Source organism: Astatotilapia calliptera, chromosome 23 (genome assembly GCF_900246225.1).
Source record: "Astatotilapia calliptera chromosome 23, fAstCal1.2, whole genome shotgun sequence".
In the NCBI taxonomy this organism is placed as follows: Eukaryota; Metazoa; Chordata; class Actinopteri; order Cichliformes; family Cichlidae; genus Astatotilapia; species Astatotilapia calliptera.
In genome coordinates, this window is record NC_039323.1 from 24,323,720 (window position 1) to 24,348,962 (window position 25,243).

The 25,243-nt window shown below is 42.8% G+C and overlaps 1 protein-coding gene across 2 annotated transcripts in view; it reads right to left on the reverse strand.

The window, feature by feature from the left end:
- The window catches only part of ptprnb (protein tyrosine phosphatase receptor type Nb), a 57,237-nt gene that overhangs the window by 887 nt on the left and 31,107 nt on the right, over positions 1-25,243 (reverse strand). The window contains exons 6-22 of one of the 2 annotated variants that reach the window (XM_026158533.1): positions 24,741-25,143; positions 24,087-24,230; positions 23,828-23,862; positions 23,313-23,500; positions 21,777-21,863; positions 20,840-20,919; positions 19,463-19,527; positions 19,119-19,328; positions 16,754-17,050; positions 15,826-15,973; positions 14,051-14,124; positions 13,708-13,785; positions 13,482-13,601; positions 13,230-13,396; positions 3,014-3,067; positions 2,243-2,307; positions 510-583 (exon numbers count right to left, since the gene is read on the reverse strand). In XM_026158533.1, coding sequence (XP_026014318.1) covers positions 510-583; positions 2,243-2,307; positions 3,014-3,067; positions 13,230-13,396; positions 13,482-13,601; positions 13,708-13,785; positions 14,051-14,124; positions 15,826-15,973; positions 16,754-17,050; positions 19,119-19,328; positions 19,463-19,527; positions 20,840-20,919; positions 21,777-21,863; positions 23,313-23,500; positions 23,828-23,862; positions 24,087-24,230; positions 24,741-25,143 — 2,289 coding nt within the window. The remainder of the gene's footprint in view (positions 1-509; positions 584-2,242; positions 2,308-3,013; positions 3,068-13,229; positions 13,397-13,481; positions 13,602-13,707; positions 13,786-14,050; positions 14,125-15,825; positions 15,974-16,753; positions 17,051-19,118; positions 19,329-19,462; positions 19,528-20,839; positions 20,920-21,776; positions 21,864-23,312; positions 23,501-23,827; positions 23,863-24,086; positions 24,231-24,740; positions 25,144-25,243) is intronic. The other variant, XM_026158534.1, reaches the window with a different exon arrangement.

A 25,243-nucleotide genomic window follows, 5' to 3' on the forward strand; every position in this document is an offset into this window, starting at 1 on the left:
TTGCAACAATAACTGCCCACATTTGAATGAAGTGTGTGGTTAAAACTAGTCCACCAATCAGAGAAAGAACAAAGACATATTTGGACCTAATTGTTCAATTAGAATCATCAAAATGATTTGATGTGACTAACTGATATTACCTTGCCTGATATTACCTTTTATAGAGCTATGATTTTGCTCTATAAAAACCAAGTTAAAATATTAAAACTCCTTCCAACACTAGTTTCAATTAATGTTGGAAACCAGAATAAAACTGAAACCAATTAAAACTAGAAACCTAAATCTAGTTTAAAGTCATGAAGCAGTCTAAAACCAGCTAAAAACTAAACAAAGTCAAAGCTATGCCATAAACCAGTCTAAAACCAGTTAAAATAATGTAGTCACCAAATTCAGATAAAGCTTCTTTTTTTAAACTAGTTTAAGACAGATTTTTTCTTTATTTCTTATTATTCTTCAGAAAAACAAAAAAATGAACCGCAAGTAAATGAAAAGAGAGAAGAGAAACTCACCTTGGTGCGGACCATCCCAGGCCTCTGATCTCGGACATGCTCCAGTGTAGCAGCGATGTCTATCTCTTTCACGCCTGCAAAAAGAGATAGACTGGTTAAACTTTTATTACAAGATTGTTTTTTGTAAGGACTGAGGAAAAGGGCAGACAGACTTTACATACTCTAGAATTATATTACTACAGATGCTGTTGACAGTGATCTGATGGCTTTAAACTACAATGTCCTGAAGATGGAATACAAAGAGAAAATCTTAGATACTACAACCCAGCAGTTCTAGATCCCCAAGAATTCTAGATAATAATACCACAAGTGTTCATCTGTGAAGGCTCTCAGTCTTCCAGGTCATCGTAGTCTAAGGAGCTTGGAAAGAAAAGTGTCTGGACTTCTTTAAGTTTTCTTGAACTTAAAGAAAACTTAATAAAGCCTCTCATCCGAGAAACTTCTTTAGTTCTAAGCGCAATTGGTGGACAGTCCCGGATTTTAAGCCCCCCTACTGATCCTCTACCTAATCACATGAGCCAAGGTGTGAAAATGGGTGTGGGTTCCAATCAGCCAAGGTTTCGGGTGAACCCATAGTAAAACCTAGCCCAACCCTATCGTGATTTATTGAGGTCAAATGGCCCAGGATGTGAGTGGGCGTTAAGGCGTCTGGGAAGGGATCTCATAACTGAATTTTAGATAGCAGACAGTTGGTGTCGTAAAGCCCCGCTCTCTGTTCAAAGATGGTCATTCACAGTGGACATAGATGGCTTATATATAAGTGTTCCAGATAGGGGAGCCCAAGAGTTCTTAGACTATAAATGTGGACAACCCAGTAAAAGACAGAGTTCTCCAATTAGAGATTATGAACTGTATTAAAAATGATCAAGGGGAGTTTAAGTTTTGCGCTAATTTGGTTTGCATTCGTTTGTCTACACTCGTGGAACGGCTTAATTTCCTTTTCTTTCAAAAAGGATGGTCAGTGTATACTCTGCTCAAGGAGATAACAAAGGAATCATCTTTCTTTGGGTCACTTACCTCAGTTAGGCCCCAGTTGCACAGGCCTAGAGATCAATTTATGACTCCCTGAAAAACACTGGTTGGTAGGGGAAAATGTATATTCCCTTTCTAGCTGGAGAGTGGTTGTTGGAGGCAGTTGCCAGGTGAAATCACTCTGCAACACAACCCTCTTTGAGACTGATTTAATTATAAGCAGATTGCTGGGGGGCAAAGTGAAAGTTTTGCCTTTTCACACGTTTTAACTCCAGTGATAAGGCACGACTACTTTAAAGGCAAACAAACATGTTTCCAGTTTGTGTCTCACTTATTCTTTTGTAAGAAAGACTTTAACAAACTACAGGGGACTGCTACAGTCTACTAGTGATCCCTGCAAAGCAAATGCAAGGAGTGTTTTATTCCAGCAACCAGTGTCTAGCACTTCATGACTGTAGCTTTAGAAAATCTATGGGAAAATTTTGTAACATCAACGAAAAAGATTTACTGCTTACAGACAATGACTATGCAGAGAGCCATAGGAAATTTTTTTAGACTAGATCACCAAACCTTTGCAGCAGTTTTATCACATTTGATTGGTAATTCTGCAAATGCAGTTTTTATGTTGTAGTGGTCATTGACATAAACAGCTCTCTCTCCATTTGTATAGATCAGGGCTTTAAAATAACTGCCTGGACGTGTTACACACTACATTCTCATGGAACAAAAACCCACGTGCAGTCATAAATATAAGTGTTTACCTTTAGCCATGCGATTCAGAACCATATCAATCAGTATGTAAGTCCCGGTCCGTCCTGTACCATCACTGTAAGCAAAGAAGAACAAAGGTAAATATTAGACACCACAAAATAAATATGAGAATTTCTTCAATTTACTCAGATAACATCAAACAAAACATCAAACTAGCAAAAACTCAAAATCTTACCAAGTATATTTGTCTTATTTCTAGTCAAAATGATCTCATTACACTTAAAATAAGACACAATCAGCTACAGGGCAACATTTCAGTAAGCTAAAGGAACTTGTTTCAAGACAGTGAATCTTGAAACTAGAGAAAAACTAGAGATTTTTCACTTGTTCCACTGGCAGATTTTTTCACTTAATACAAGATATTTTAGCTTAAAATAAGTGAAAAAATCTGCCAGTGGAACAAGTGAAAAATCTCTAGTTTTTCTCTAGTTTCAAGATTCACTGTCTTGAAACAAGTTCCTTTAGCTTACTGAAATGTTGCCCTGTAGCTGATTGTGTCTTATTTTAAGTGTAATGAGATCATTTTGACTAGAAATAAGACAAATATACTTGGTAAGATTTTGAGTTTTTGCAGTGTACTGTCTACTTAATTAAAGACTAACTACAGATGATAATAAACTCTTTAAAAAGTACTAAAACTAATTGTTTATACTACAGAAGTTCCATGAAAGTTGGTCAAGTGTATACATATGTCACACCGTTTGTGGTATTCAGGGGCAGATTTTAGCAAATATTTACATATCTTGGCATTTGTGTAGTACCTGCAGTGCACGATGATGGGGCAGGATCGTCCTCTGTAGCACTTATTCACCTTCCTGAGGAGAGAGATCATATAGGGAAGTGGGGAAGGAAAGGTTAATAGGATGTAGCAAATGGCCTTTGGTACATGGGGTGCAGGTGGTTATGATTGTGTGGCACACCCAAAATGCATGGCCACTTTTGTGTTAATCATTTAATTTAATTTATTTAATTTGTTTATCAGTTATTTTCTGTGGCTATTAATATCCAAAATGACTTTGACAACATGACCAACCTAACCAGTGCATTATTTTGTCACATAAACTGTATAGAAGGTACAAAGAAATGGAGCAACACCCCAGGCGGAACTATTATTCCAAGACAGGTGCAACCCGGTTGCTTTAGGGGGATGGACTTCCGCCCACGAGTCAGATGCAATCTGAGAGGCAAACCGAGTGCACTGTCTTCATTGATCCTGAACTTTACCTGTGTTTGCAGGGATTTCTTCTTTGTTATTGTGGCACCATTCCTGGGGCCCGTAACAAATTGTGGGGGCTCGTCCGGGATCCACTTCCTGTTGAGTCTTCTAAGGAAGAGGGTCCAGAGATACTAGAACCAGAAAGTCAACGTGAGATGGCATCGCTGTAGCCGAGACGACAGCTGGTGGGTGTCCACAAAGAGAAGTCAAGATCTGTACGAAGGTCTTCACTCCACCAACGGAACTGCACCTCTGTGTCTCATTAGTCGAAGCTCATCATGGCAGCAGCGCGCAAGGAGCTGGTTTGGAGCATCAAAAAGAACTTGTATAAGCTTTCAGGTGCAGAAGCCTATCAGCTCGCAAGGGACCTGGTCACAGACAGCCAGAGTAGTGAATTAGAGTCCACTGATGAAGAAGGTTGTGTGGATTGCATTATCAACTATATGCAGTCAGATGCTTTGTTAAATTCTGAGGATGAGGGAATGAGTCAGTTGCTGGTGCTAAATGATCTTGTATGCAGTATGGTTGAAAATCGTGGCCTATTGAACACTGCTAATGGGGTGGCGCAGCCACTGGAGTCACCAGTTGTTAGTGCTAAGACAGTCGAGCGCACTACAGTGACACATGCTACCTTAGGCCAGTTACCACCAGTTACTAACACTCAACAGCATACCACCCCCTTACTTTCCATCCCCAGAGAGCCTACAACATCACAGCAGACTGACTTTGGTGCACAGGCTCGCACCACCAATCTGAGTCCAACCCAGCCTAGAATCATAAATGATGAGCGGGGTGGAGAGCCACAGCATTTTAGAAATGCAAGTAACACACATCCTAGTGGGGCACACAGTATAGGTGACCCAGTAACACATGCAGCAATACCTCACCCCTCATCACATGTAACCACTGAGAGAATGGTTTCCTTAAAGGACCTCTCTTACCTCCAACGGAGGGAATTTAAGGTACATGGTGGCCAGATTGGGGACCACAATGCTGACATAACTTATAGCAGCATGTGTAAACAGATAGATGAAGGCATTAGAGAGGGTTTCACAGAGACTGAGGTTATCCGGGGTGTACTGAGAATTGTAAAGCCAGGTGTCTTCAAGGATATGCTCATCAACAAAGATGAAATCACTGTGAATGAACTCAAGGGCTTTCTCAGATCACACCTGGGTGAAAAGGCCAGCACTGAATTGTTCCAAGAGCTTATGTGTGCAAGACAGAGTGAACAAGAAACCCCACAACAGTTCTTGTACCGCATGATTGGACTCAAACAGAAGATCCTGTTCCAATCAAAACAGGTCAGTACAGACATTCGTTATGAACCCAAAACTATTCAGGAAGTCTTTCTTCACAGTATCTACCAAGGCCTGGGCACAAAACATACTGACATCAGACAGCAACTAAGGCCACTCCTTTCAAACAGCAACGTCACTGATGAGGAGATTCTCAGACAGGTTATGAAGATGATTAGCGATGAAAATGAACACCAGCGTAGGTTAGGTCATGCCCCCCGTCAAAAAACAACACATACACATAGTGTCCAGGTGGAAGGAGGAGATGTGAGTGCAAACAGTGGGGATAATGATGCGATCCAACAGCTTAGTGCACAAGTAGAGGCTTTGACTAACATGGTTGCGACTTTAATGGGCCAACAAGCGGCAGCTATTCATACAACCCAATCAAAGACTGCACCTTTCCAAACGCCAGGCCAGGACCAATTCCATGGCACCCAACCTCTTGTTAACCAGGCACTCACTCCTCCACCAAGTCAACCTTCAGCTGCAAGGAGAGGTAAAATACCCAGCTGCACCAAATGTATGCAGCAAGGCTCAGAAAACTGTAATCACTGCTTTGTGTGTGGGGATGCCGGGCATAGGGCAATTGGCTGTTTAAAACGAACCAACCAGCCGGGAAACGGGAGCCGGTCTCTGTTGAGGGACAGACAGAGACCATCCCACTCAGTAATGCCCACTAGCAAACTGAGACGTCTGAAGGGAAAGGGAAAAAAAACGCTGCAAAGAAAGCCAGCCCTCCCCACCGAAAAGCCAAGCAGTTACTGACAGTACAGCCCGAACAGTGCCATTGATTGGTAAAAGGAGCCTACTAAATTGTTTTGTCAACGGCTATGCTGTGACAGTACTATTTGATACTGGCTCACAAGTGAGCATCATTGATAGATCCTGGAAGGAGACGTTCATTCCCCAATATGCAGTGAGGCCCTTACAAGAACTTCTTGATCCTGGGGAAAGCCTTGACCTGTGTGCAGCAAATGGACAGCCAATCCCATATGATGGGTGGGTGGAGCTAACAGTTAATCTCCCGGGGAACACCGATCCCAACCTTACAATGGAAGTACCCTTCCTAATCAGCCAGCTCCCCCTCCCCCAGCCACTACTGGGAGCCAATGTCCTCCAAGGGATGATTAATAGTCATAAGTGTGATGCAGATGCACACACTATGATCCTCAGCCTTCTCCGCAAAGCCCTAGGAGTGGAGGAAGAACAGGCAAGAGCCATGGTCAACTTTATCAATCTGCAGAAAGAGTCAAACCACAGTATAACCACCATTAGGGTAGGGAAGGAAAATGTTTATGTTCCACCTGGTAAAACGGTAAATGTGCGATGTAAAGTACCATCTACCTTTGACATTTCCAACCCTGTTGTCCTGTATGAGCCACTAGAGGATAGCGCCACGCTAGAGCAGCTGAGTGTGGGGGAAGGATTGTTGGAAATCAGTAACACCAAACAACCATTTGTTAGAGTGCCAATTTCCAACCACACAAACCAAGTAATCACTCTGCCAAAGAGGTCCCAACTTGGCTCCATCCAACATGTTGCCAAAGTTCTGGAGCCAGGCGAACAGGACGTTGGAGATGGGGGTCCAACACAAGCTTGTGTATTGAAGGCTGAAGTTAATGTGGCCTCTCCTGGTACTCCCCTGCTGACCTGTGGTGACCACCGGTTGACCTCAGTCACCTTAGTTCAGAACAGCAGAGAATAGTCGAGAAAATGTTGAATGAGGAATCAGCTGCTTTTGCACGGGACGGCAGTGACATTGGATGTATACCCTCTCTCCAAATGTCAGTTAGACTCAAAGATGACACCCCAGTCCAAAAGGCTTATGCGTCAGTCCCAAAGCCATTGTACAGGGAGGTTAAAGAATATATACAGGAGCTGCTTGTGAAGGGGTGGATTGTAAAATCACACTCGCCATATGCTGCCCCTATTGTTTGTGTGAGAAAGAAAGACGGATCATTGCGCCTGTGCATTGATTACCGGCTTCTCAACAAAAAGACTGTGCCAGATCGGCACCCCCTCCCCCGCATACAGGACCTGATTGACTCACTCGGAGGCTACAGGTGGTTTTCCATCCTAGATCAGGGCAAGGCTTACCACCAAGGCTTTATCGCGGAGGGGTCCAGGCACCTGACTGCATTCACCACCCCATGGGGCTTATATGAGTGGGTCAGGATCCCGTTTGGCCTTTCTAATGCACCAGCAGCCTTCCAAAGAAGCATGGAGGAAATGTTGGACACACTCAGGGATGAGTGTTGCATCCCTTATCTGGATGATGTGCTATGTTTCTCCAGGTCCTTTGAGGAACATGTTGAGGTCTTGCGGCGTGTACTTCAAGCTCTGCAACGCCATGGAGTTAAGCTCCGCCCTGAGAAATGTGAGCTACTCCGCAAAGAGGTCAGGTATGTAGGCCGCCTGGTGTCGGCAGATGGAGTGAGGATAGACCCAAAGGACCTAGAGGCAGTACAGGCACTAAAGCAAAAAGCCCCTCAAACAGTCGGTGATGTCAGGCAGCTACTGGGTTTTCTGAGCTACTACCGGGCTTATGTGCAGGACTTCTCCCGCATAGCCAGACCGCTTTATGAATTGCTCAAGACAAACCCCAGCCCACCTCTAACTAACCTTGTAAGAGAAAAGGGGAAGGGGCCGCAGTTATCTTCACGGACTCCAGTAGAGTGGGGCAGCCAACACCAACAGATTCTTGAGCGTCTCATAGACATTCTAACAAGCCCACCAGTGCTAGCCTACCCAGACTTTGATCACCCTTTCATACTGCACACAGACGCATCCCAACAGGGCCTGGGGGCGGTCCTGTACCAGAAACAAGATGATAAGATGAGGGTGATAGGTTATGGGTCACGCACACTGACCCCAGCAGAACAGAATTACCACCTCCATAGTGGGAAACTGGAGTTTCTGGCCTTGAAATGGGCAGTATGTGAAAAATTTGTCGACTACCTGTACTATGCGCCCCATTTCACAGTCTTCACGGACAACAACCCCCTGACCTACATTATGAGCACAGCCAAGCTCAATGCTGTGGGTCATCGCTGGGTGGGGCAGCTTGCCGATTTCCATTTTGAAATCAGGTATCGGCCAGGCAAACAGAACATTGATGCAGACACGCTTTCGCGCTGTCCACTTGATATCAGTGTTTTTATGGATCAGTGCTCAGAAAGACTACCAGAAGAGGCAGTGTGTGCCACCTGGGAGGGAACTAGGACTGCAGAAAAAGGGGATGTAGCATGGGTGGCAGCCCTCAACATAACATCACAACACCAGACACATGCAGACACTGGAACATTTCCAGTCATCAGCTGCAAAGAGCTCTCAGATGAGCAGCGGAAAGATCCTGTTATCAGCAAAATGTTAGAGTTAAAGGAGAATAACAGAGATCTAACTGATGAGGTTCGTAGAACATTGGACAAGTCCACAAGGAAATTGTCACGAGAATGGAGTAGGCTGCAGGTGGAAAATGGCTTACTCTATAGGAAGACTCCCAGCCGAAAGCAGTTAGTCCTGCCTGCCATCTACAAACAAACTGTCCTCTCACACCTCCATGACAACATGGGACATGTTGGTGTGGAAAGAGTCCTTAGCCTAGTAAGAGATCGCTTTTATTGGCCCTTTATGAAGAGAGAGGTTGAGGAATATATCACCAGACGATGTCGTTGCATTAAGCAAAAAAAGCCAGCCTTACCTGACAGGGCACCTATGGGGAGCCTTACATCGAGCTCGCCCCTAGAGCTCGTATGCATTGACTTTCTGCACCTTGAGACCAGCCGGGGTGGGTACGAATACATACTGGTTGTACTGGTTTACTTCACCAGATTCACACAAGCATACCCCACTAAAAACAAGGCTGGAAAGACAGCTGCGGAGAGAATCTTCGGTGACTTCATCCTACGGTTTGGCTATCCAGCTAAGCTTCACCATGATCAGGGCCGGGAGTTTGAGAATGAGTTGTTTAGGACTCTCAGGCAACTGGCCGGTGTAAACCATTCTAGGACTTCCCCATACCACCCACAGGGCAACCCTGCAGAGAGGTTCAATCGGACTCTGCTACAAATGCTCAGGACGTTGGGCGAGAAAGAGAGAGAGAACTGGAAAGATCACCTGTCTCACGTTGTGCACGCATACAACTGCACCAAACATGAGTCCACTGGGTTTTCTCCATATTACCTCCTTTATGGTTGCCATCCACGTCTCCCCGTCGATCTCCTTTTTGGGTTGGTAGCTGCACACTCCAAGTGGATATGCAAAACGATGGAAGGAGAAAATGATCGAAGCGTACAAGATAGCCAGCACGAACAGCCAACATTCGAGTGCCAAAGGCACTATTATGACAAACGGAACAGGGGTGTAACCCTACAACCAGGTGACAGGGTTCTTGTTCGCAACGTTGCAGAAAGGGGAGGTCCATGCAAACTGAAACCCTATTGGGAGAAAACTATCTACATTGTCAGAGAGCAGGTTGGTGACAACCCAGTTTATAAGGTCAGCCCTGAAAACAGAGGTCACCATACTCGCACCCTCCACAGAAATTTGTTGCTTCAAGTTAATGATCTACCAGCAGACATTACAGATGATCGCATGCCTGATAGACCGCCAAGGGCAAAAGGAAAGTCAAATCAGCCACGTGAAACGGTCGACCAAATAGAGGCTGGTGATGTAAGTGGATCTGAAACAGATGAGGAGGCACCTTGTTACTGGCTGCGGGTACCCAGAGAATCATTAAGGACCAATCGGGACATTCCTAATCAGGTCCCAGTGAGCGGGTCATTGGTTAGTCCTGAGACACCTGGTGACATGCAGGGTGGCGATGTTCCTATAGGATCAGAGTTTAACCGAGTGAGTGTAGGATTGATGGAGCAGGAGAGAGAGAATTACATTTCGCCCCCTGTGGAGGAACCAGAGTTTGGCGAAGAGCAGCTGGCGCCCCAGACCAATGACTCCAGTGAAAACACTCAAGGGTCTCAACCTGAACCTCAGCCCGTACTAAGGAGATCTACAAGGCAGAGGAGACCTGGCCAGATACTGACCTATTCTTCCCTTGGCCAGCCAACGTATCAGCCACGTCTTGCTGTTAGTTCTGTGGGTGTACAGCCAGTGTTCTATATGCACCAGTGTCCACAATCGTACTGGCATTCAGTCCAACCCATCCATATTATGCCTGGTGTACACTCCGCTGTCACTTACCCGATCTGCTGCTGAGTTTAAGACGGGCATAGGACCTTGGGTACATATAGTGTTGGGTATTCAGAAAATGTAGAAAATCATTGCACACCCATATGTATTTGTAATTTGTGAGTATATTGAGTGAAGAGTTAAAGTTTGATTCAGAGTTAATGGAAGTTTACACTGTTAATTGCAAGTGTCGGGAGCCACTTTTGGTTTGTAGGGGAGTGTGTGGCACACCCAAAATGCATGGCCACTTTTGTGTTAATCATTTAATTTAATTTATTTAATTTGTTTATCAGTTATTTTCTGTGGCTATTAATATCCAAAATGACTTTGACAACATGACCAACCTAACCAGTGCATTATTTTGTCACATAAACTGTATAGAAGGTACAAAGAAATGGAGCAACACCCCAGGCGGAACTATTATTCCAAGACAGGTGCAACCCGGTTGCTTTAGGGGGATGGACTTCCGCCCACGAGTCAGATGCAATCTGAGAGGCAAACCGAGTGCACTGTCTTCATTGATCCTGAACTTTACCTGTGTTTGCAGGGATTTCTTCTTTGTTATTGTGGCACCATTCCTGGGGCCCGTAACAATTGTATTATTAAGCTCTGCACTTTATAAGGTAAAAATTATAAATTTTGCTTGAGAGCAGTAATAAATATCATAACAGGATTTGGAGAATACAGGACCACATTATTATCTGAATACTGGAGTTAGCAGCACAGGTGTTTTGAATGAGCTGGTTCATGGGCCATACTTATTTTAATTCTAATATCTCACAAATAATCGAGTTTGCTGTTTGGCAAAGGATTTCCAGGAGGTTTGTGCATCAATTTTGGGAGGGTTTTTTTTTTTTGTATTTCATTATTTTGCTTCTTGCTAATTAAGTTACTTAGCACTGGATGATAATTTAGAACTCTGACCTAACCACAAATTAGGAATCTGTGCATAGCCATAATTTACCTATCACTGTACAAACAAAAATGTTGTCCTTTTTCATGTGTTTAAAAATGTTTTATAGACAGATATTTTTTAAATACAAGCTTTTGTAGGTTAAGAAAGAAATAGATAAATGTTGAAGATGGATAGAGAGAGACAGAGATAAGAAGTGGGTTTTCTGCGATGGACCTCCTGCTGCAGCCACATCAGTCAATGATCATTTTTGTGACTATGCAACTGGACCCAGACTACTAGCTGCAAACCACAAGAATGACACAGACAGATGTGTTCAAAATTAAACCAGGGGCCCGCTGACCTCCATCGCACAGGGTGGGAGGAGAGGAGGGAGTGAGGCGGATGGCTGAAAGACTGAGATGGGGGAATCTATAGTGTTTATTTATCAGGTAACGTCTTTAAGTTACCTTATTGTTAGTTTGCATGACTTTGTTCCTTCTGGGTCAGAGGGAGGATAGCTGGGTGCTTCTTTTGAAGGAAGATTTTGTCATCTTTTCTTATTTTCTAGACTCCTCCAAAGCATGCACATCAAGTATTACTTGATATGCATGCTTGATTTGCTGCTTGTGTGAGCTCTTGCTGTTTTACATTATATAGAAGTCATCATCATGAATAAGCTGGTGAAGTCAATTGGCAAGCTAGACAACTAGCACTTTGACCAACATGACATCAGCTAGCGGTTAGTGGATTACTGTTATGAAGCCTTGAGTTCTTGGTGTTTTGAAATCAAATAATAACCATAATTTAGAAATTGACTTCATGTATCGTCATGGACAAATTGCTTCTTACAAAACATGGCACCTAGGTGACAAACCACACATGATAGCTAGTGGAGCCCTTGTTATAAGTTAATCAAGTACGTGCTAATGTTCTCAGTGGTTCTACAGCAGCACTGCTTTTGGCCCTTATGTGGACTTTGTTTTTGAGTCTATGTAGTGAAGGTAGCCTATAGTTAGTTCACATTCGTTAAGCTATTATCAGCTAGTGTTGGTCAGGAACACATCCTTTGGACTGTTGGAGTACTTCACATAGAAATCAATCGACAAGCTGTTAGAGGCAATGTGAGACTCAAGGAAACTCAAATTTTAAAGTTTATTTTAATCTCTTCAGACACTGGCAATAAAAAGCAATTTAAAGTATGTAATTATGTTATGTAAAGCACTTTTAATTTACAGTTGAATGAAAAGAAAGCTTTCACAGGACTCTGCAGTCCTGTTAAAATCTAAGTACACCCCATGATTCAGTAGTTAGTAGAACCACCTTCAGCAGCAATACCTTCAAGTAATTATTTTCTGTATGACTTTATCAGGATTCTCATTGTTGTGGAGGAATTCTGGCCCACTCGTCTTTACAACATTGCTTTGGTTTATTGAGGTTCCTGCACAGCTCTCTTACGGTCCCATCAGAGCATTGCAGTCAGGTTGAGATCTGGACCATTGCATCACCTTAATTCTTTTTCAGCCATTCTGTTATAGATTTGCTGCTGAGTTGGTATCATTGTCCTGCTGCATGACCCAGTTTGGGCCAAGCTTTATCTGTCAGAGCTGACTCTAGAATACTTTGGTATAGACAGAAATTCATTGTCGACTCAATGACTGTAAGCTGCTCAGCTCCTGTGGCTGCAAAACAAGTCCAAATCATCTCCCCTCCTCCACTGTGTGGTATTTGTGCAGATGTGCTGGTTTTGGTTATTGCCAAGCATCTCTACTTTGGTCTCGTCTGTCCAAGGGACATTGTTTCAGAAGTGTTGTGCTTTGTTCAGATTCCCCTTTGCAAACCTAAACTGCGCTGCCATGTTCTTTTCAAATAAAAGAGGCTTTCTCTAGGCAATCTTTCCAAACAAGCTATACTTGTTTAGTAATTTTCTAATTGTAGTGTCATGAACTTTAACATGCTAATTGAGGCCTGTAGAGCCTAAGGTGTAGTTCTTGGGTTTTTTGCAGTTTCTCTGAGCATTGCACAGCATTGACCTTGGGGTGAATTTACTGGGACGTCCACACCTGGGAACACTGTTGCATTGTGTTAACACACAACTAAATGCTACAGATAAACTGCCAAAATTTCTGATTTTATAGAGGTGCTTACACTCACTAATGATCAGTTAATCATGGGCATCTGATTAGTGACACCTCACTGCTACTTATGTTGTTAATTCCAATGGAAGCAGTCAGGGTGTACTAGTTTCTCACAGAACTATACAGTGTCCTTTCAAAGCTTTCTTCTTCACAAGACCATAAATAAGAAAGTCAATCCACCTCCCATTCAAACCTTGTTTGAATGGGATTTAACTCTCTCAGTTTGGCATTTAACTGCAGTACCTGCGGAAGTCCAGCAGGGGGCGTGTGGAGGTAGGGATGCCCTGAGCTGGCCAGCTGAGGAAGTGAAACTGAGTGAGCGTCCGGGTCTCTTGCGTCTGCACGTTCTTTAGGTAGAAACTTCGAACCAGGAAGTCGTTACACCAGATGTGCTCCGACACCAGGTTCACCTGGACGAACACACAATAAGAATAAAATCACCCCTGCTGCTGCTGCACACGCACACAGACTCACACCCTCTCACGCACTCATCACCTCATAGATATGGTAGAGGGACGAGCCTTCATCAGGCCAGTAGCGGTCACACTGTTTCTCTCCATCCTCCACCAGAGCTGTCATCATCACGATCACAGTGCATCCATTCTCCCACACCATCTAACACAAAGTACACAGGTGCTGATTAACATACACATTTAAAACCGATCTGATACAAATTATTCACATATGTCTGCACACTGTTCTGATCAGCAGCTAAACTGACCTGCCAGAAGTCAGAGATGGTGTGAGACAGAGGGCCCTGGGTGGCAATGTAGGCCGGCATACGGGGATCGTGCTCGATCTGTAGAAGAGGACAGAAATGAACGGGGGGTCAAGAGTGTGGACAGACACATCTACTGGATGGACTGCATTTTCCTGGGAGACTTATTTTGTTGTTTTTGCTTCATTGACCAGGACCAGACCATTGGGAGAGTCTTTGATCTACAAATGATATTTGGACAATTCCATAATAGTCTGCAAGACCAAAGCTGGCCAGAAGGCCTTAATTTTTCTCTAACAGGACAACATTTTGATTTGCTTAGGTGAAAGTGGAGGGTCAGACTTACTATAGTGCTGGCATTGATGTAGTCTGACCGCGAAGGGTTGATCTCTGCCTTCAGCTTCACCCTTGCGTGGTCATCTAAAGGACAACAGTCACAGAAATAAGTATTCAAAACGTATTTATCTTAAATTTGTGTGTGACTTCAGAGGTCAGACAGGTTGCAATAGCCAGAATAAACTGGTAAAATTCAGATTTGTCAACATTTTATTGAAGTTTTGTGCATGTTCTAACTGTTTCACTTTGAGTAGTCAATTTTTTGAACTGCATTTTCCTTTCGATGGGCAATTATACTAAAAATTCCCTGTAAAAAGTTACCCTGCTCCCTCATATTCTCCATTCATAAGCTCCTCAAAATACTTCTTTCATCTTTTCAATGTGTTCTATGCATTCGTTAGCACATTTCTCTTTCTTTCTTAATTACCCTAATCTGCTCCACATCCTTGAAACTCTTCTTCTTTTTACTTTGTGTTTGCTACAGCTCTGTATACCTAGTCTCCAAGTATGCCTGTCTAATTTTTATAGATTTTCCTGACTTTCTCTTTGCTATCCTGTTCCCTTGAAGTTTTAGTTTAAGTAAATAAGTAAACAATCTAAGCTAAAAAAAAAAAAAAAAAGTAAAACCATTACTAATTCAAGCCTAGAATGAGAAACCAGAAATCAACACAGATGCATCTTGATGCATTCTCAATCATCCAGGAAAGTAAATCTCCAAAAAGTTGATTCTGTTCATCTGGACGTAGCATTTTGTGGGAGAAACGTTTCGTCACTCATCAAAGTGACTGCAGGTGTCCCCAATCTTATAAACAGTACATTTGCATAATGACTGAAACCAGCCCACTGAAGGAACAATGGGCTGGGAGGTCAGTTCCTTAATCTTAATTATGCAAATTCTCATGACCATTGACCAACAATCACTGACCAAAACACCGGGTCTCTGTGGCTTTTAAACCCCAAAACACGCTGCGCCAAAAACTGTTCCACCCCAAGGATCGGGTCCCCTAACACAGAGTAACATAGTGTACGCTGTTAAGTGCCAGGAGGATTGCCAGGATTTATACATCGGGGAAACCAAACAACCTCTGGCGAAACGGATGGCACAACACAGAAGAGCTACCTCGTCAGGCCAGGACTCTGCAGTCTATTCACACCTACAGGCCAGTGGACACTCTTTCAAGGTTGAGGAAGTACACATCTTGGACAGGGAGGAACGCTGGTTTGAGCGCGGAGTCAAGGAGGTCATTTATGTGAAAAGGGAAAGACCATCTCTGAATCGAGGAGGGGGCCTAAGGGTACATCTTTCGCCATCTTACAATGCTGTGATTGCGGCCATTCCGCAACTCTCTGTAAATGGTACTCATGGCCATTGATCAATGGTCTTTGATTAGTGGGTTTTGGTCAGTGGTTGTTGATCAATGGTCATGAGAATTTGCATAATTAAGATTAAGGAACTGACCTCCCAGCCCATTGTTCCTTCAGTGGGCTGGTTTCAGTCATTATGCAAATGTACTGTTTATAAGATTGGGGAAACCTGCAGTCAGCTGAGACTGAAGAAGTCACTTTGATGAGTGACGAAACGTTTCTCCCACAAAACACTACGTCCAGATGAACAGAATCAACTTTTTGGAGAACACAGATACACTTAAAATCTTGATATAATTCAATATTAAGCAGCCTCAAACTCTCAGGGTGTTTCAGACAGCTTTTTTGCCCCGTGTTTTAACAGAGCAACTTTTACAGGATACTTAATGCTGATGGGAGTGAAGTTGCTGAGGAACTCACAGGGCACCGAGTCAGGACAGCGATTCTTCTTCACGTTGGTGTCGCTCTGAGCCACGGAGACAGCGCTGGGTTCGGCCTGGTAGGAACACAGAGCCTCCCACTCCTTCAGCAGCCTGTCCTTGTTCCTTAAGTGGTCCTCCATGTAAGCCTTTAGGAGTATAGGACATTCAGTCCTATCTTTCCATTATATGAAGAACCATGTATGTGTTGTCTAGACCTTTTAACAAACTGACCCAAAGTTTAGGATTTTAAAAATAATAAAGCAAATTAAAACTAAATTTATCCCAGTTTTAGAGTAAGCATCTAACACTTTAGATGTGCCCAAACTCATGTGCAGTTTAACTCTGGGAAAAATCTTACCAATGCCAGTATGTACACTGTATATAAAAGCCTTAAACCTGCATTCTTTCTAATGGCCAGCTGGGGGCGCTTGAAGAAGTCTGACTGTATAGAAATCTATTTGAAAATCAGCCTACTTCTCACGTTATTAATGACCTCAGTCAACACTTGTCTAATGTGTTTATGGGCTCAACTGTTATTTTAAGTTTTCTTTAATATAACAATGTTAATTTTGTAAATCAATTTCCATTTTAGAGTAAAATAGAGAATAACGTAGAGTATCCTTCATCCTGTAGCTACCTGGTGATCCTACAACTGAGACAAATGGCGTCAAAAAAATGAAGAGCCAGCAAAATATTTACACACAAGTCCTGTCGTTATGAGTATTTGGCGACTGTTTATAAATGTTTTTAACATCAAAATGAGCAGTGAGGCAAAGATACTCTTTAAGTAAATTTGACTTTATCTAATTTTTCAATTTTTCATAAATCTTCTTGTGAACCTTTTGACTGATCCCTTTCTAAGGTTTTACCTATTAAATTTGGCTTCCTCACTTCCTCACAGCACTTACGTGTCATCGAGTACTAACCAGTATCATGTGACCAGTAGAGATGTCCATGTTGGCCTGAGCTGGCTCCTCACACCAGGAGGGCGTGCTGCTATGGGAGCTGGGGCTTGGCTGGGCGCCGTCGCTGAACTGGGATGAAACGCTGCTCACCCTCGAGTCTGTACCTCCGCCTCCCACTGCACCTCCCGCAACACTTCCTCCACCTCCTCCTCCACTTCCTCCACTTGCTCCTCCACTTGCTCCTCCCACAGCACCTAGGGCGGCAGCTTCAAGGCGTCCAAAGGCACCTTTGGAGGCCATATGCTGGCGACACAGGTCCTGGTGAGCCAGTTATGCATGCACTGTTACACTGCACTCCTCTCACTGTGTTGTGCCTCTTAAGTGTTTATATAGATTTGTATTTGTATAAAGCATCTGAATGGACTATTTTGTCACTAAAAAAGGTGATTGGAGGCAGCTGAGAGAGTTGGGGAAAGCCTCATTTTACATTAAAGCAAGTTACATTAAAGTCAGTTCATACATTGGGAATAAAAAGCAGAACCTGGACATTCGCTTCTCACATATACAGGGAGTGCAGAATTATTAGGCAAATGAGTATTTTGTCCACATCATCCTCTTCATGCATGCTGTCTTACTCCAAGCTGTATAGGCTCGAAAGCCTACTACCAATTAAGCATATTAGGTGATGTGCATCTCTGTAATGAGAAGGGGTGTGGTCTAATGACATCAACACCCTATATCAGGTGTGCATAATTATTAGGCAACGTCCTTTCCTTTGGCAAAATGGGTCAAAAGAAGGACTTGACGGGCTCAGAAAAGTCAAAAATAGTGAGATATCTTGCAGAGGGATGCAGCAGTCTCAAAATTGCAAAGCTTCTGAAGCGTGATCATCGAACAATCAAGCGTTTCATTCAAAATAGTCAACAGGGTCGCAAGAAGCGTGTGGAAAAACCAAGGCGCAAAATAACTGCCCATGAACTGAGAAAAGTCAAGCGTGCAGCTGCTAAGATGCCACTTGCCACCAGTTTGGCCATATTTCAGAGCTGCAACATCACTGGAGTGCCCAAAAGCACAAGGTGTGCAATACTCAGAGACATGGCCAAGGTAAGAAAGGCTGAAAGACGACCACCACTGAACAAGACACACAAGCTGAAACGTCAAGACTGGGCCAAGAAATATCTCAAGACTGGTTTTTCTAAGGTTTTATGGACTGATGACATGAGAGTGAGTCTTGATGGGCCAGATGGATGGGCCCGTGGCTGGATTGGTAAAGGGCAGAGAGCTCCAGTCCGACTCAGACGCCAGCAAGGTGGAGGTGGAGTACTGGTTTGGGCTGGTCATCAAAGATGAGCTTGTGGGGCGTTTTCGGGTTGAGGATGGAGTCAAGCTCAACTCCCAGTCCTACTGCCAGTTTCTGGAAGACACCTTCTTCAAGCAGTGGTACAGGAAGAAGTCTGCATCCTTCAAGAAAAACATGATTTTCATGCAGGACAATGCTCCATCACACGCGTCCAAGTACTCCACAGCGTGGCTGGCAAGAAAGGGTATAAAAGAAGAAAAACTAATGACATGGCCTCCTTGTTCACCTGATCTGAACCCCATTGAGAACCTGTGGTCCATCATCAGATGTGAGATTTACAAGGAGGGAAAACAGTACACCTCTCTGAACAGTGTCTGGGAGGCTGTGGTTGCTGCTGCACGCAATGTTGATGGTGAACAGATCAAAACACTGACAGAATCCATGGATGGCAGGCTCTTGAGTGTCCTTGCAAAGAAAGGTGGCTATATTGGTCACTGATTTGTTTTTGTTTTGTTTTTGAATGTCAGAAATGTATATTTGTGAATGTGGAGATGTTATATTGGTTTCACTGGTAAAAATAAATAATTAAAATGGGTATATATTTGTTTTTTGTTAAGTTGCCTAATAATTATGCACAGTAATAGTCACCTGCACACACAGATATCCCCCTAAAATAGCTAAAACTAAAAACAAACTAAAAACTACTTCCAAAAACATTCAGCTTTGATATTAATGAGTTTTTTGGGTTCATTGAGAACATGGTTGTTGTTCAATAATAAAATTATTCCTCAAAAATACAACTTGCCTAATAATTCTGCACTCCCTGTACATCATATTTCCATTTTATTGACTTTAGCGGACTGTTAGAATTTTTATTGCCTATACTGGTTATAACCTTTTGTTATTGCCTATTATTCTTTCCATCTTGGCCATTTATCCAAATATTTCAACGTCCATCTGCTAGCACTATTACTTTCAACTATCAACTATCAGTTAATTAAAATTTCAACCACATGGTGCCAATGCAGTAACATTCATTGAAATTTCATTTCTGTACACCTGCTGTATCCTGAGGTACGCCCTCACCTGGTACTCCTGGTGGCTGAAGCTGCCTCCTTCTGGTCCCAGACCCAGCTTCTTTGCCGCCAGTCGGTGTGCATGGTGGCGCAGGCAGGTGATGGTCATGGCCGCCACCAGGATGCCGCCGATGCAGGCCATGGCCACCAGCATTGCAAACACCCAGCGGGAGCGGGGCTGGACTCTGGTCGCCAAGGGCAAAGACTTCCCATTATTCTTCTGTAACAAGTGGGCAGAAAAAAGCCTAAATTCAGCTTCCTTTTTGTTAGCCTCTGACCACTCGTATCAGCAACAGTGAATACCTACAGAACTGATTTTAAGATGAACGTAGATAAATGTGTAAATGCACTCACCTCTCCAACACCGCTCTGCAGCACCTTCAAGCCCGTCTCAGACTCCAGGAAGTTCTTCTCTGCAACTGATTCAACCAGCCAATCAACAATAAACCAAAGTTTAAAGATGCTCCCTCATCAGCTGGCTTTATAAACCTCTGTTAGTGTAAATGATGGAGAAACCAGATGATAATATGTTTTGGATAATAGCAGGAAAAAGTACTTTACACCTGTGATGTTTGTGACACAAAACCGCCTTTGCATCTTTCCTACTTTTTAAGCTTCCTTTCGTCCAGTTTTGTTCTCTTCTTAGTTTCTTTACATTTAAAACCTTTTCATATGTTTTCTTGCATTCTTTCCTCTGTCAGTCCTTCTTTGTTTCACTGTCCTGAACACACTATACAGTTCCTACCTTCCTATTTTTTCTTCCTTTGCTATTTTTTCTTTTTCAATTAGTTTATTCTTCCTTACCATCCTTCCTTTCTCTTTTAATCATTTTTCTTTCTACCTTATTTTTCTTACATTTCTTCCTTCAATTCTTTATTTTTCTTCAAGCCTGTCTTAATTCTTTCCTTTGTCTTTGATTCCTTCCTTTGTTCTTTTGTTCCCTTTCCTGTCTGATCTTCTTTTCTTTTACCTTTCTTCTTTTTTCTTTCCTTCCTTCCTTTCCTTTGTCCTTCATTCTTAAATTTTCTTCCTTTATTTCTTCCTTCCTCCTTCCTTCCTCACTTCCATTCTTCTCTGTTTTCTTCCTCAGTTCCCTTCCTTATCATCCATCATTACTTAGTTCCTCAATTCATCCTTTCTTCATTCCTTCATCCTTCCTTTTCATATTCCTCATCACTTCCTTCCTTCAGTTTCTTTTCTTTTCCTTCACTTCTGCTTTTATTTTTTCCTTCGTTTGTCTTTCCTTACTCACTTTTTTTTGTTCCTTCACCTTTTCTATCCTTCTTTCTTCCTTCCTACCATCCATCTTTCCTACCTCCCTCCTTCCTTAGTTTCTTTCTTCCTTCCTTCCTTTTATCCTACCTTACTTAGTTCCTCAGTTTCATCCCTTATTCCTTCTGTCCTTCCGTTGTCTTCTCCCTTTTGTTCTTTTTCCCTTCCTCCTTGCTTCCAACATTTCTTCTTTCTTATCTTTTCTTCCTTCCCTTCCTTCTTTCTTCTTTCCTGCCATCCATCTTTCCTACCTCCCTCCCTTCCTCAGTTTCTTCCTTCCTTTCATCCTACCTTACTTAGTCCCTTAATTTCATCCCTTATTCCTTCTGTCCTTCCATTTTGTTCCCCCCTTCCTTCTTTCCTGGTCTTCTCCTCTGTGACTGCTTTGATTGAACACACAGCACTGAAATAACTGAAGCGTTGCAGCGGGCAGCGCTAAAAAGTGAACAGGTGGCGTACCAGCTTTGTCGGCCACATCTGCGGCTGTCAGGTTCTTGGCGTTGGGTCTGATCCTGAAGGTGATTGCAGGTCCGACCACACTGCAGAGAGGCAGAGAATGCCCAGCAGGTGAGTTTTACACTGAATTAAAACACCAGCTGAACATAAGTTACCTAATCTAATAGTTTGTGCAACAGGAGAACAAAGAGCACTTTTACTTTTTACAGACACTTTGCAGAAATCTCCTCAGGTCAGTTCTTCTCTAAACGAGTCTCATTTTCTTCTAAGAAGCGAAAATCTGCAACAGCGTCCTCAATATTTTCATGTTTAATTTAATTTAAGTAAAAATGAATGTTTACTCATTCTAGAGCAGCAACCTGCTCTAATATTTACTTTATCCAGATACATGGAAACGATTTTAATATAATAACGACTCTTTGAGATGTTTCTTTGGGATGAACTCAGTATTTTACTTTCAATTTCATTAAAATTACTTACAGTTCTCCTGTATCTGAGGTACAGCGGCGTATTTTTGTGCATATTAATTTTTTTATTGCATTTATTACTTCTTCAATTGAATGGGGTTTTTTTCTGTTGTTCATTGAAATGTCCTGAATAAACTGTAACTGCTACTATTTTATTAAATCTTGTGAAGACATGGAGTTTATGCCGATGTTAATAAAGAAATCCGCTTGGATAAGAAGGAGATTTCTGCAGGCCGGAACTTTCTGCAGGGTCAGGAAGAAGGAGGAGCAGGAGGAGAAGCAGGTCAAAGAATCACTTCCACGAGCAGAAAGTCAGTGCAGCTTGCCGTCCAGCTTCACCAGGTCTGGGGAACCTCATGAACCAAAGAGCGAGGATCCAGAGGCTGAAGCCAGAAAGGACGTCTCCTTTTCTTTTAGATTTTTCGTTCTTATTTTTTGTGCGGGTTGAGGAGCAGTGACGTCCTCGCTCCTACCTGATTCTGATGAAGGAGTTGGTGGAGAGGCCGATCCTCTCCGACAGCAGCTCCAGCAGTCGCACCCCGTCGTTCAGACTGAGGGGGCTGACAAAACACACACATTTTAACACACACATGAACAGACACTCTCTCACACATACACACAGCAGCGTTCAAAGATTTAAAGAAGACCTTTGACCTCTGAATCTGAGTCCATCTGACAGTCACTTTATCAGCTTCTGCTTCTGATTTCCTGATCTGAGCTCAGGGTCGGCGCTTTTACTTTCTTCCTCTTCGTTTGCTCCCTCCTTCCTTCCTGTCTTTAGGTGTCTTTCCTTCTTTTAATTTCAATATCTCAGTTTCTTTCCTTTCTTCATTCTTTTTAATTTTCTTACCTCCTTCCTTTTTATTTCTTCACTTATTTTATTAAGCCTTCCTTACTTCTTTCTAGTCTTCTTCCCTATAGTTTTTTTCCTTGTTGTTTATTCAACACAGTTTTCTCTGTTAATCCTTTTGGTTTAATTTCTCTTGACATACATTCCCCCCTTTCCTCGTTTTCCTTTTTCCATTTTTTAATACCTCTGTTTCTTTCTTTTCTTCCATTTTCCTTCTGTCAGTTCTTTTACATCCTTCCATTTTCACACTGCTCTGTGTTTACTTATTTCCTTCCTTGATTTTTTCATTTCCTTTATTTCCCTCCTTGTATGTTCAAGTGTTTCCTTCCTGCCTTTTCTTCTTTTAGTCATCAGTTTCTTCTTTGCTTCTTTCTCACAGCACAGAGCAGTTTAATCACTTAAGGACAAGGTCACAGATAATAGCCTTCAACACAACTTTGCTATATATTAGATTATGGTTTTTGTGAACTGTCTGCTACATTTCACAGGAGCAAATAATAACCTTCTTTGGTCACATTACAAGAAATTTTAGACTAATGGATGGACAGCCCTGTTATCTGTCCAGGATGTATCCTGCCTCTGGCCCTAACGACTAGGACTGGCTGAAGCACCACTGCAAGCCTGAAATGGATAAGCAGACAGATGGGTGGAAAGACAGACTGATGGATTGCAAGACTGGTGGTGAATGGATGAAAGGCAGATGGATGGACAGATATCTTTTATTCATTTCCTTCTTTGCTTTCTTCGGTCATTTTCCTTTCTTTCCTTTTTTCCTTCATTCTTGTTTATTTTCTTCCTTTTCTAAATTTCATCACTCCAGTTTCTTCATTTCGCTCCTTCTTTCATTCCTTTCCACTTCTTCTTTTCATTTCTTTTCTGTTCTACTGTTTCTTTCTTTCTTTATTCGTTCAGTTATCTTTCATTATTTCTTTCCAGTCTTCTTTCCTTTAGTTCCTTCCTTTTATTTCAACACCCGTGTCTCTATCCTTTTCTTCCATTTTTCAGTGTTTGTCCTTCAGCATTAGTTGTCCTGCTGCGTCCACATTAGTGAGCAGCATGTGGACTCCTTTCACCACAAACATGAAAGCAACACATAACGAGATGTCTGTCCACTCACACCTTCAGGCGTCCTGATTGGCCAGACACTCAGGAAGCATACCTCTGATTGGTGACGATGTAGCCAAATTCGTCCACCTGACCTACTGGATCCTTCTTCCCCAGTTTGTCCTGATTGACTGTTGTGGTGGGTGTTGCCTCTTTCTGGACTCCCTCTGGTGTCGGAGGCTTGGCGTTGGAGGGTGGAGCCTCCTGGGCAGACATTTTATAGGCCATTGAGCCCTCTGAGACCTGATAGAAGAAGATAAATGAACACATTTGATTGGAAATAGATAATGAAGGAGTATTTTTGCTTATTTACTTGTTGATTTATGAGATTTATAAACAAATTAATTTAGCTTGAAATTATTGCCTTAGATTAATTTTTCTCTAAATGCAGGCAACGTTTTGAGCCCCTGAACAAGAAGAGATTAGCTCTGATGTGACAACCAGAGACTGTGAAGCACTGACAGGCAAAATGTACACGACTGTGTTTTTGCTGTATTCTGATATGTTTTTGTTTTTTTTAATAAACAGATAAACCATCACATCGTTTATGGTGGGAAGCAACGTATTTACCTTCTTTCCTGTAGCAGCATTGTTCCCGTATTTATCTGAAGAATAAACAAAAAGAAAACATGCTGAAGAGACTTTTTTTTCAACCCTTTAAATGCAAATGGTGGACAGGTTTGTTTATCTGATTGGATCTTTACTTTATTGGAGGTACAAATTTCGAATGTGTCCTTCAAAGATCAGCATATCTGTTGATGTTGTTGCCTGTCTGCAGCTTTAAAGAAGGCAGTGAAGTTTGTGATGTTAGTGAAGTGAAAAGATCGACCTTTGGATTCCTTTTGGGCGTAGGAGCTCTCCAGCTGCAACTGCTTCAGAGCGGCGGGCAGATCTTCTTTCTGTTCGGGGGACAAGTCCTTCATGTCGAGACCGTAGTGATCGAGCAGCAGAGCCAGTCTCTGCAGTGAACGCTCTACGAATACAGCACAGAGCACTTTAACCACTGAAGGACACATCTACAGATAACAGCCTTCAACACAGCTTTACTACTGTGGATTTTTTTAATTAGGTGAACTATCAGTTTTTTCCTCTGCTACATTTCACAAGAGCAAAGTTTTGCCTTTCTTTGGTTACATTATAATAAATGTAAGTTAGATAATGGATAGCCCCGAGACAGCCACGTGATCTGTGCAGGATGTATCCTGCCTCTCGCCCAATAACGACTGAGACAGGCTCTGAACTGAATAAAGAGTTGGAGGGATGGAACAGGAGTATGGATAGCCCAATGGATGGATGAAAAATGAAAAAAATTGTAAAAATTTACAAACATTTCCCTGAAAAAGGGAAAAAAAAGAGTAAAAAGTGAGCAGAAAGACACACACACACACACACACACACACAATATTTAAAAAAGAAATACACAAAAAATAAACACGATGGACAAAAGAAATAATGACTTGTCTTCTTTTCTCGTCTCGCTCACCATCCAGTTCTGACAGGGCATCGTACTCATCCTGTGCCTTCTTCTCTGCTGGGTCCTGCTGTGCAACCTGGGAAACGTAGTCCTCACCATAGTCCAGAGGGAAGTCCAGCTCCGGGAAAAAGGAGGAAGAAGATGAGGAGGACAGTGAGGATGGGAGGCCAGCTGCTGCTGCTACTGCTCCTCTGTGGCGGGGAAGAGACTGAACAGGTGAGGAAGAGGAAGAAGAAGAGGAGGAAGGAGAAGTGAGGTAAAAGGACACTAGATCCTGGAGGAGCTGCCGGTCTCGGTCCAGAGGACTTCCTCGAGATCTGGAGCGATAGGAGGAGGGATGGAGCGGGAGGGCCGGGTTATCATCCAGAGAGTTGAGGGAGCGCTCCTCCTCCTCCTGGTAGCCGTACTGCTGCTGCAACAACACACACACACACAACAGACATGTGCTGCTTTGGCCACTAGGGGGCAGAGAAACACAAAAGTAGAATAACAATGTATTGCTTTCAGAGATG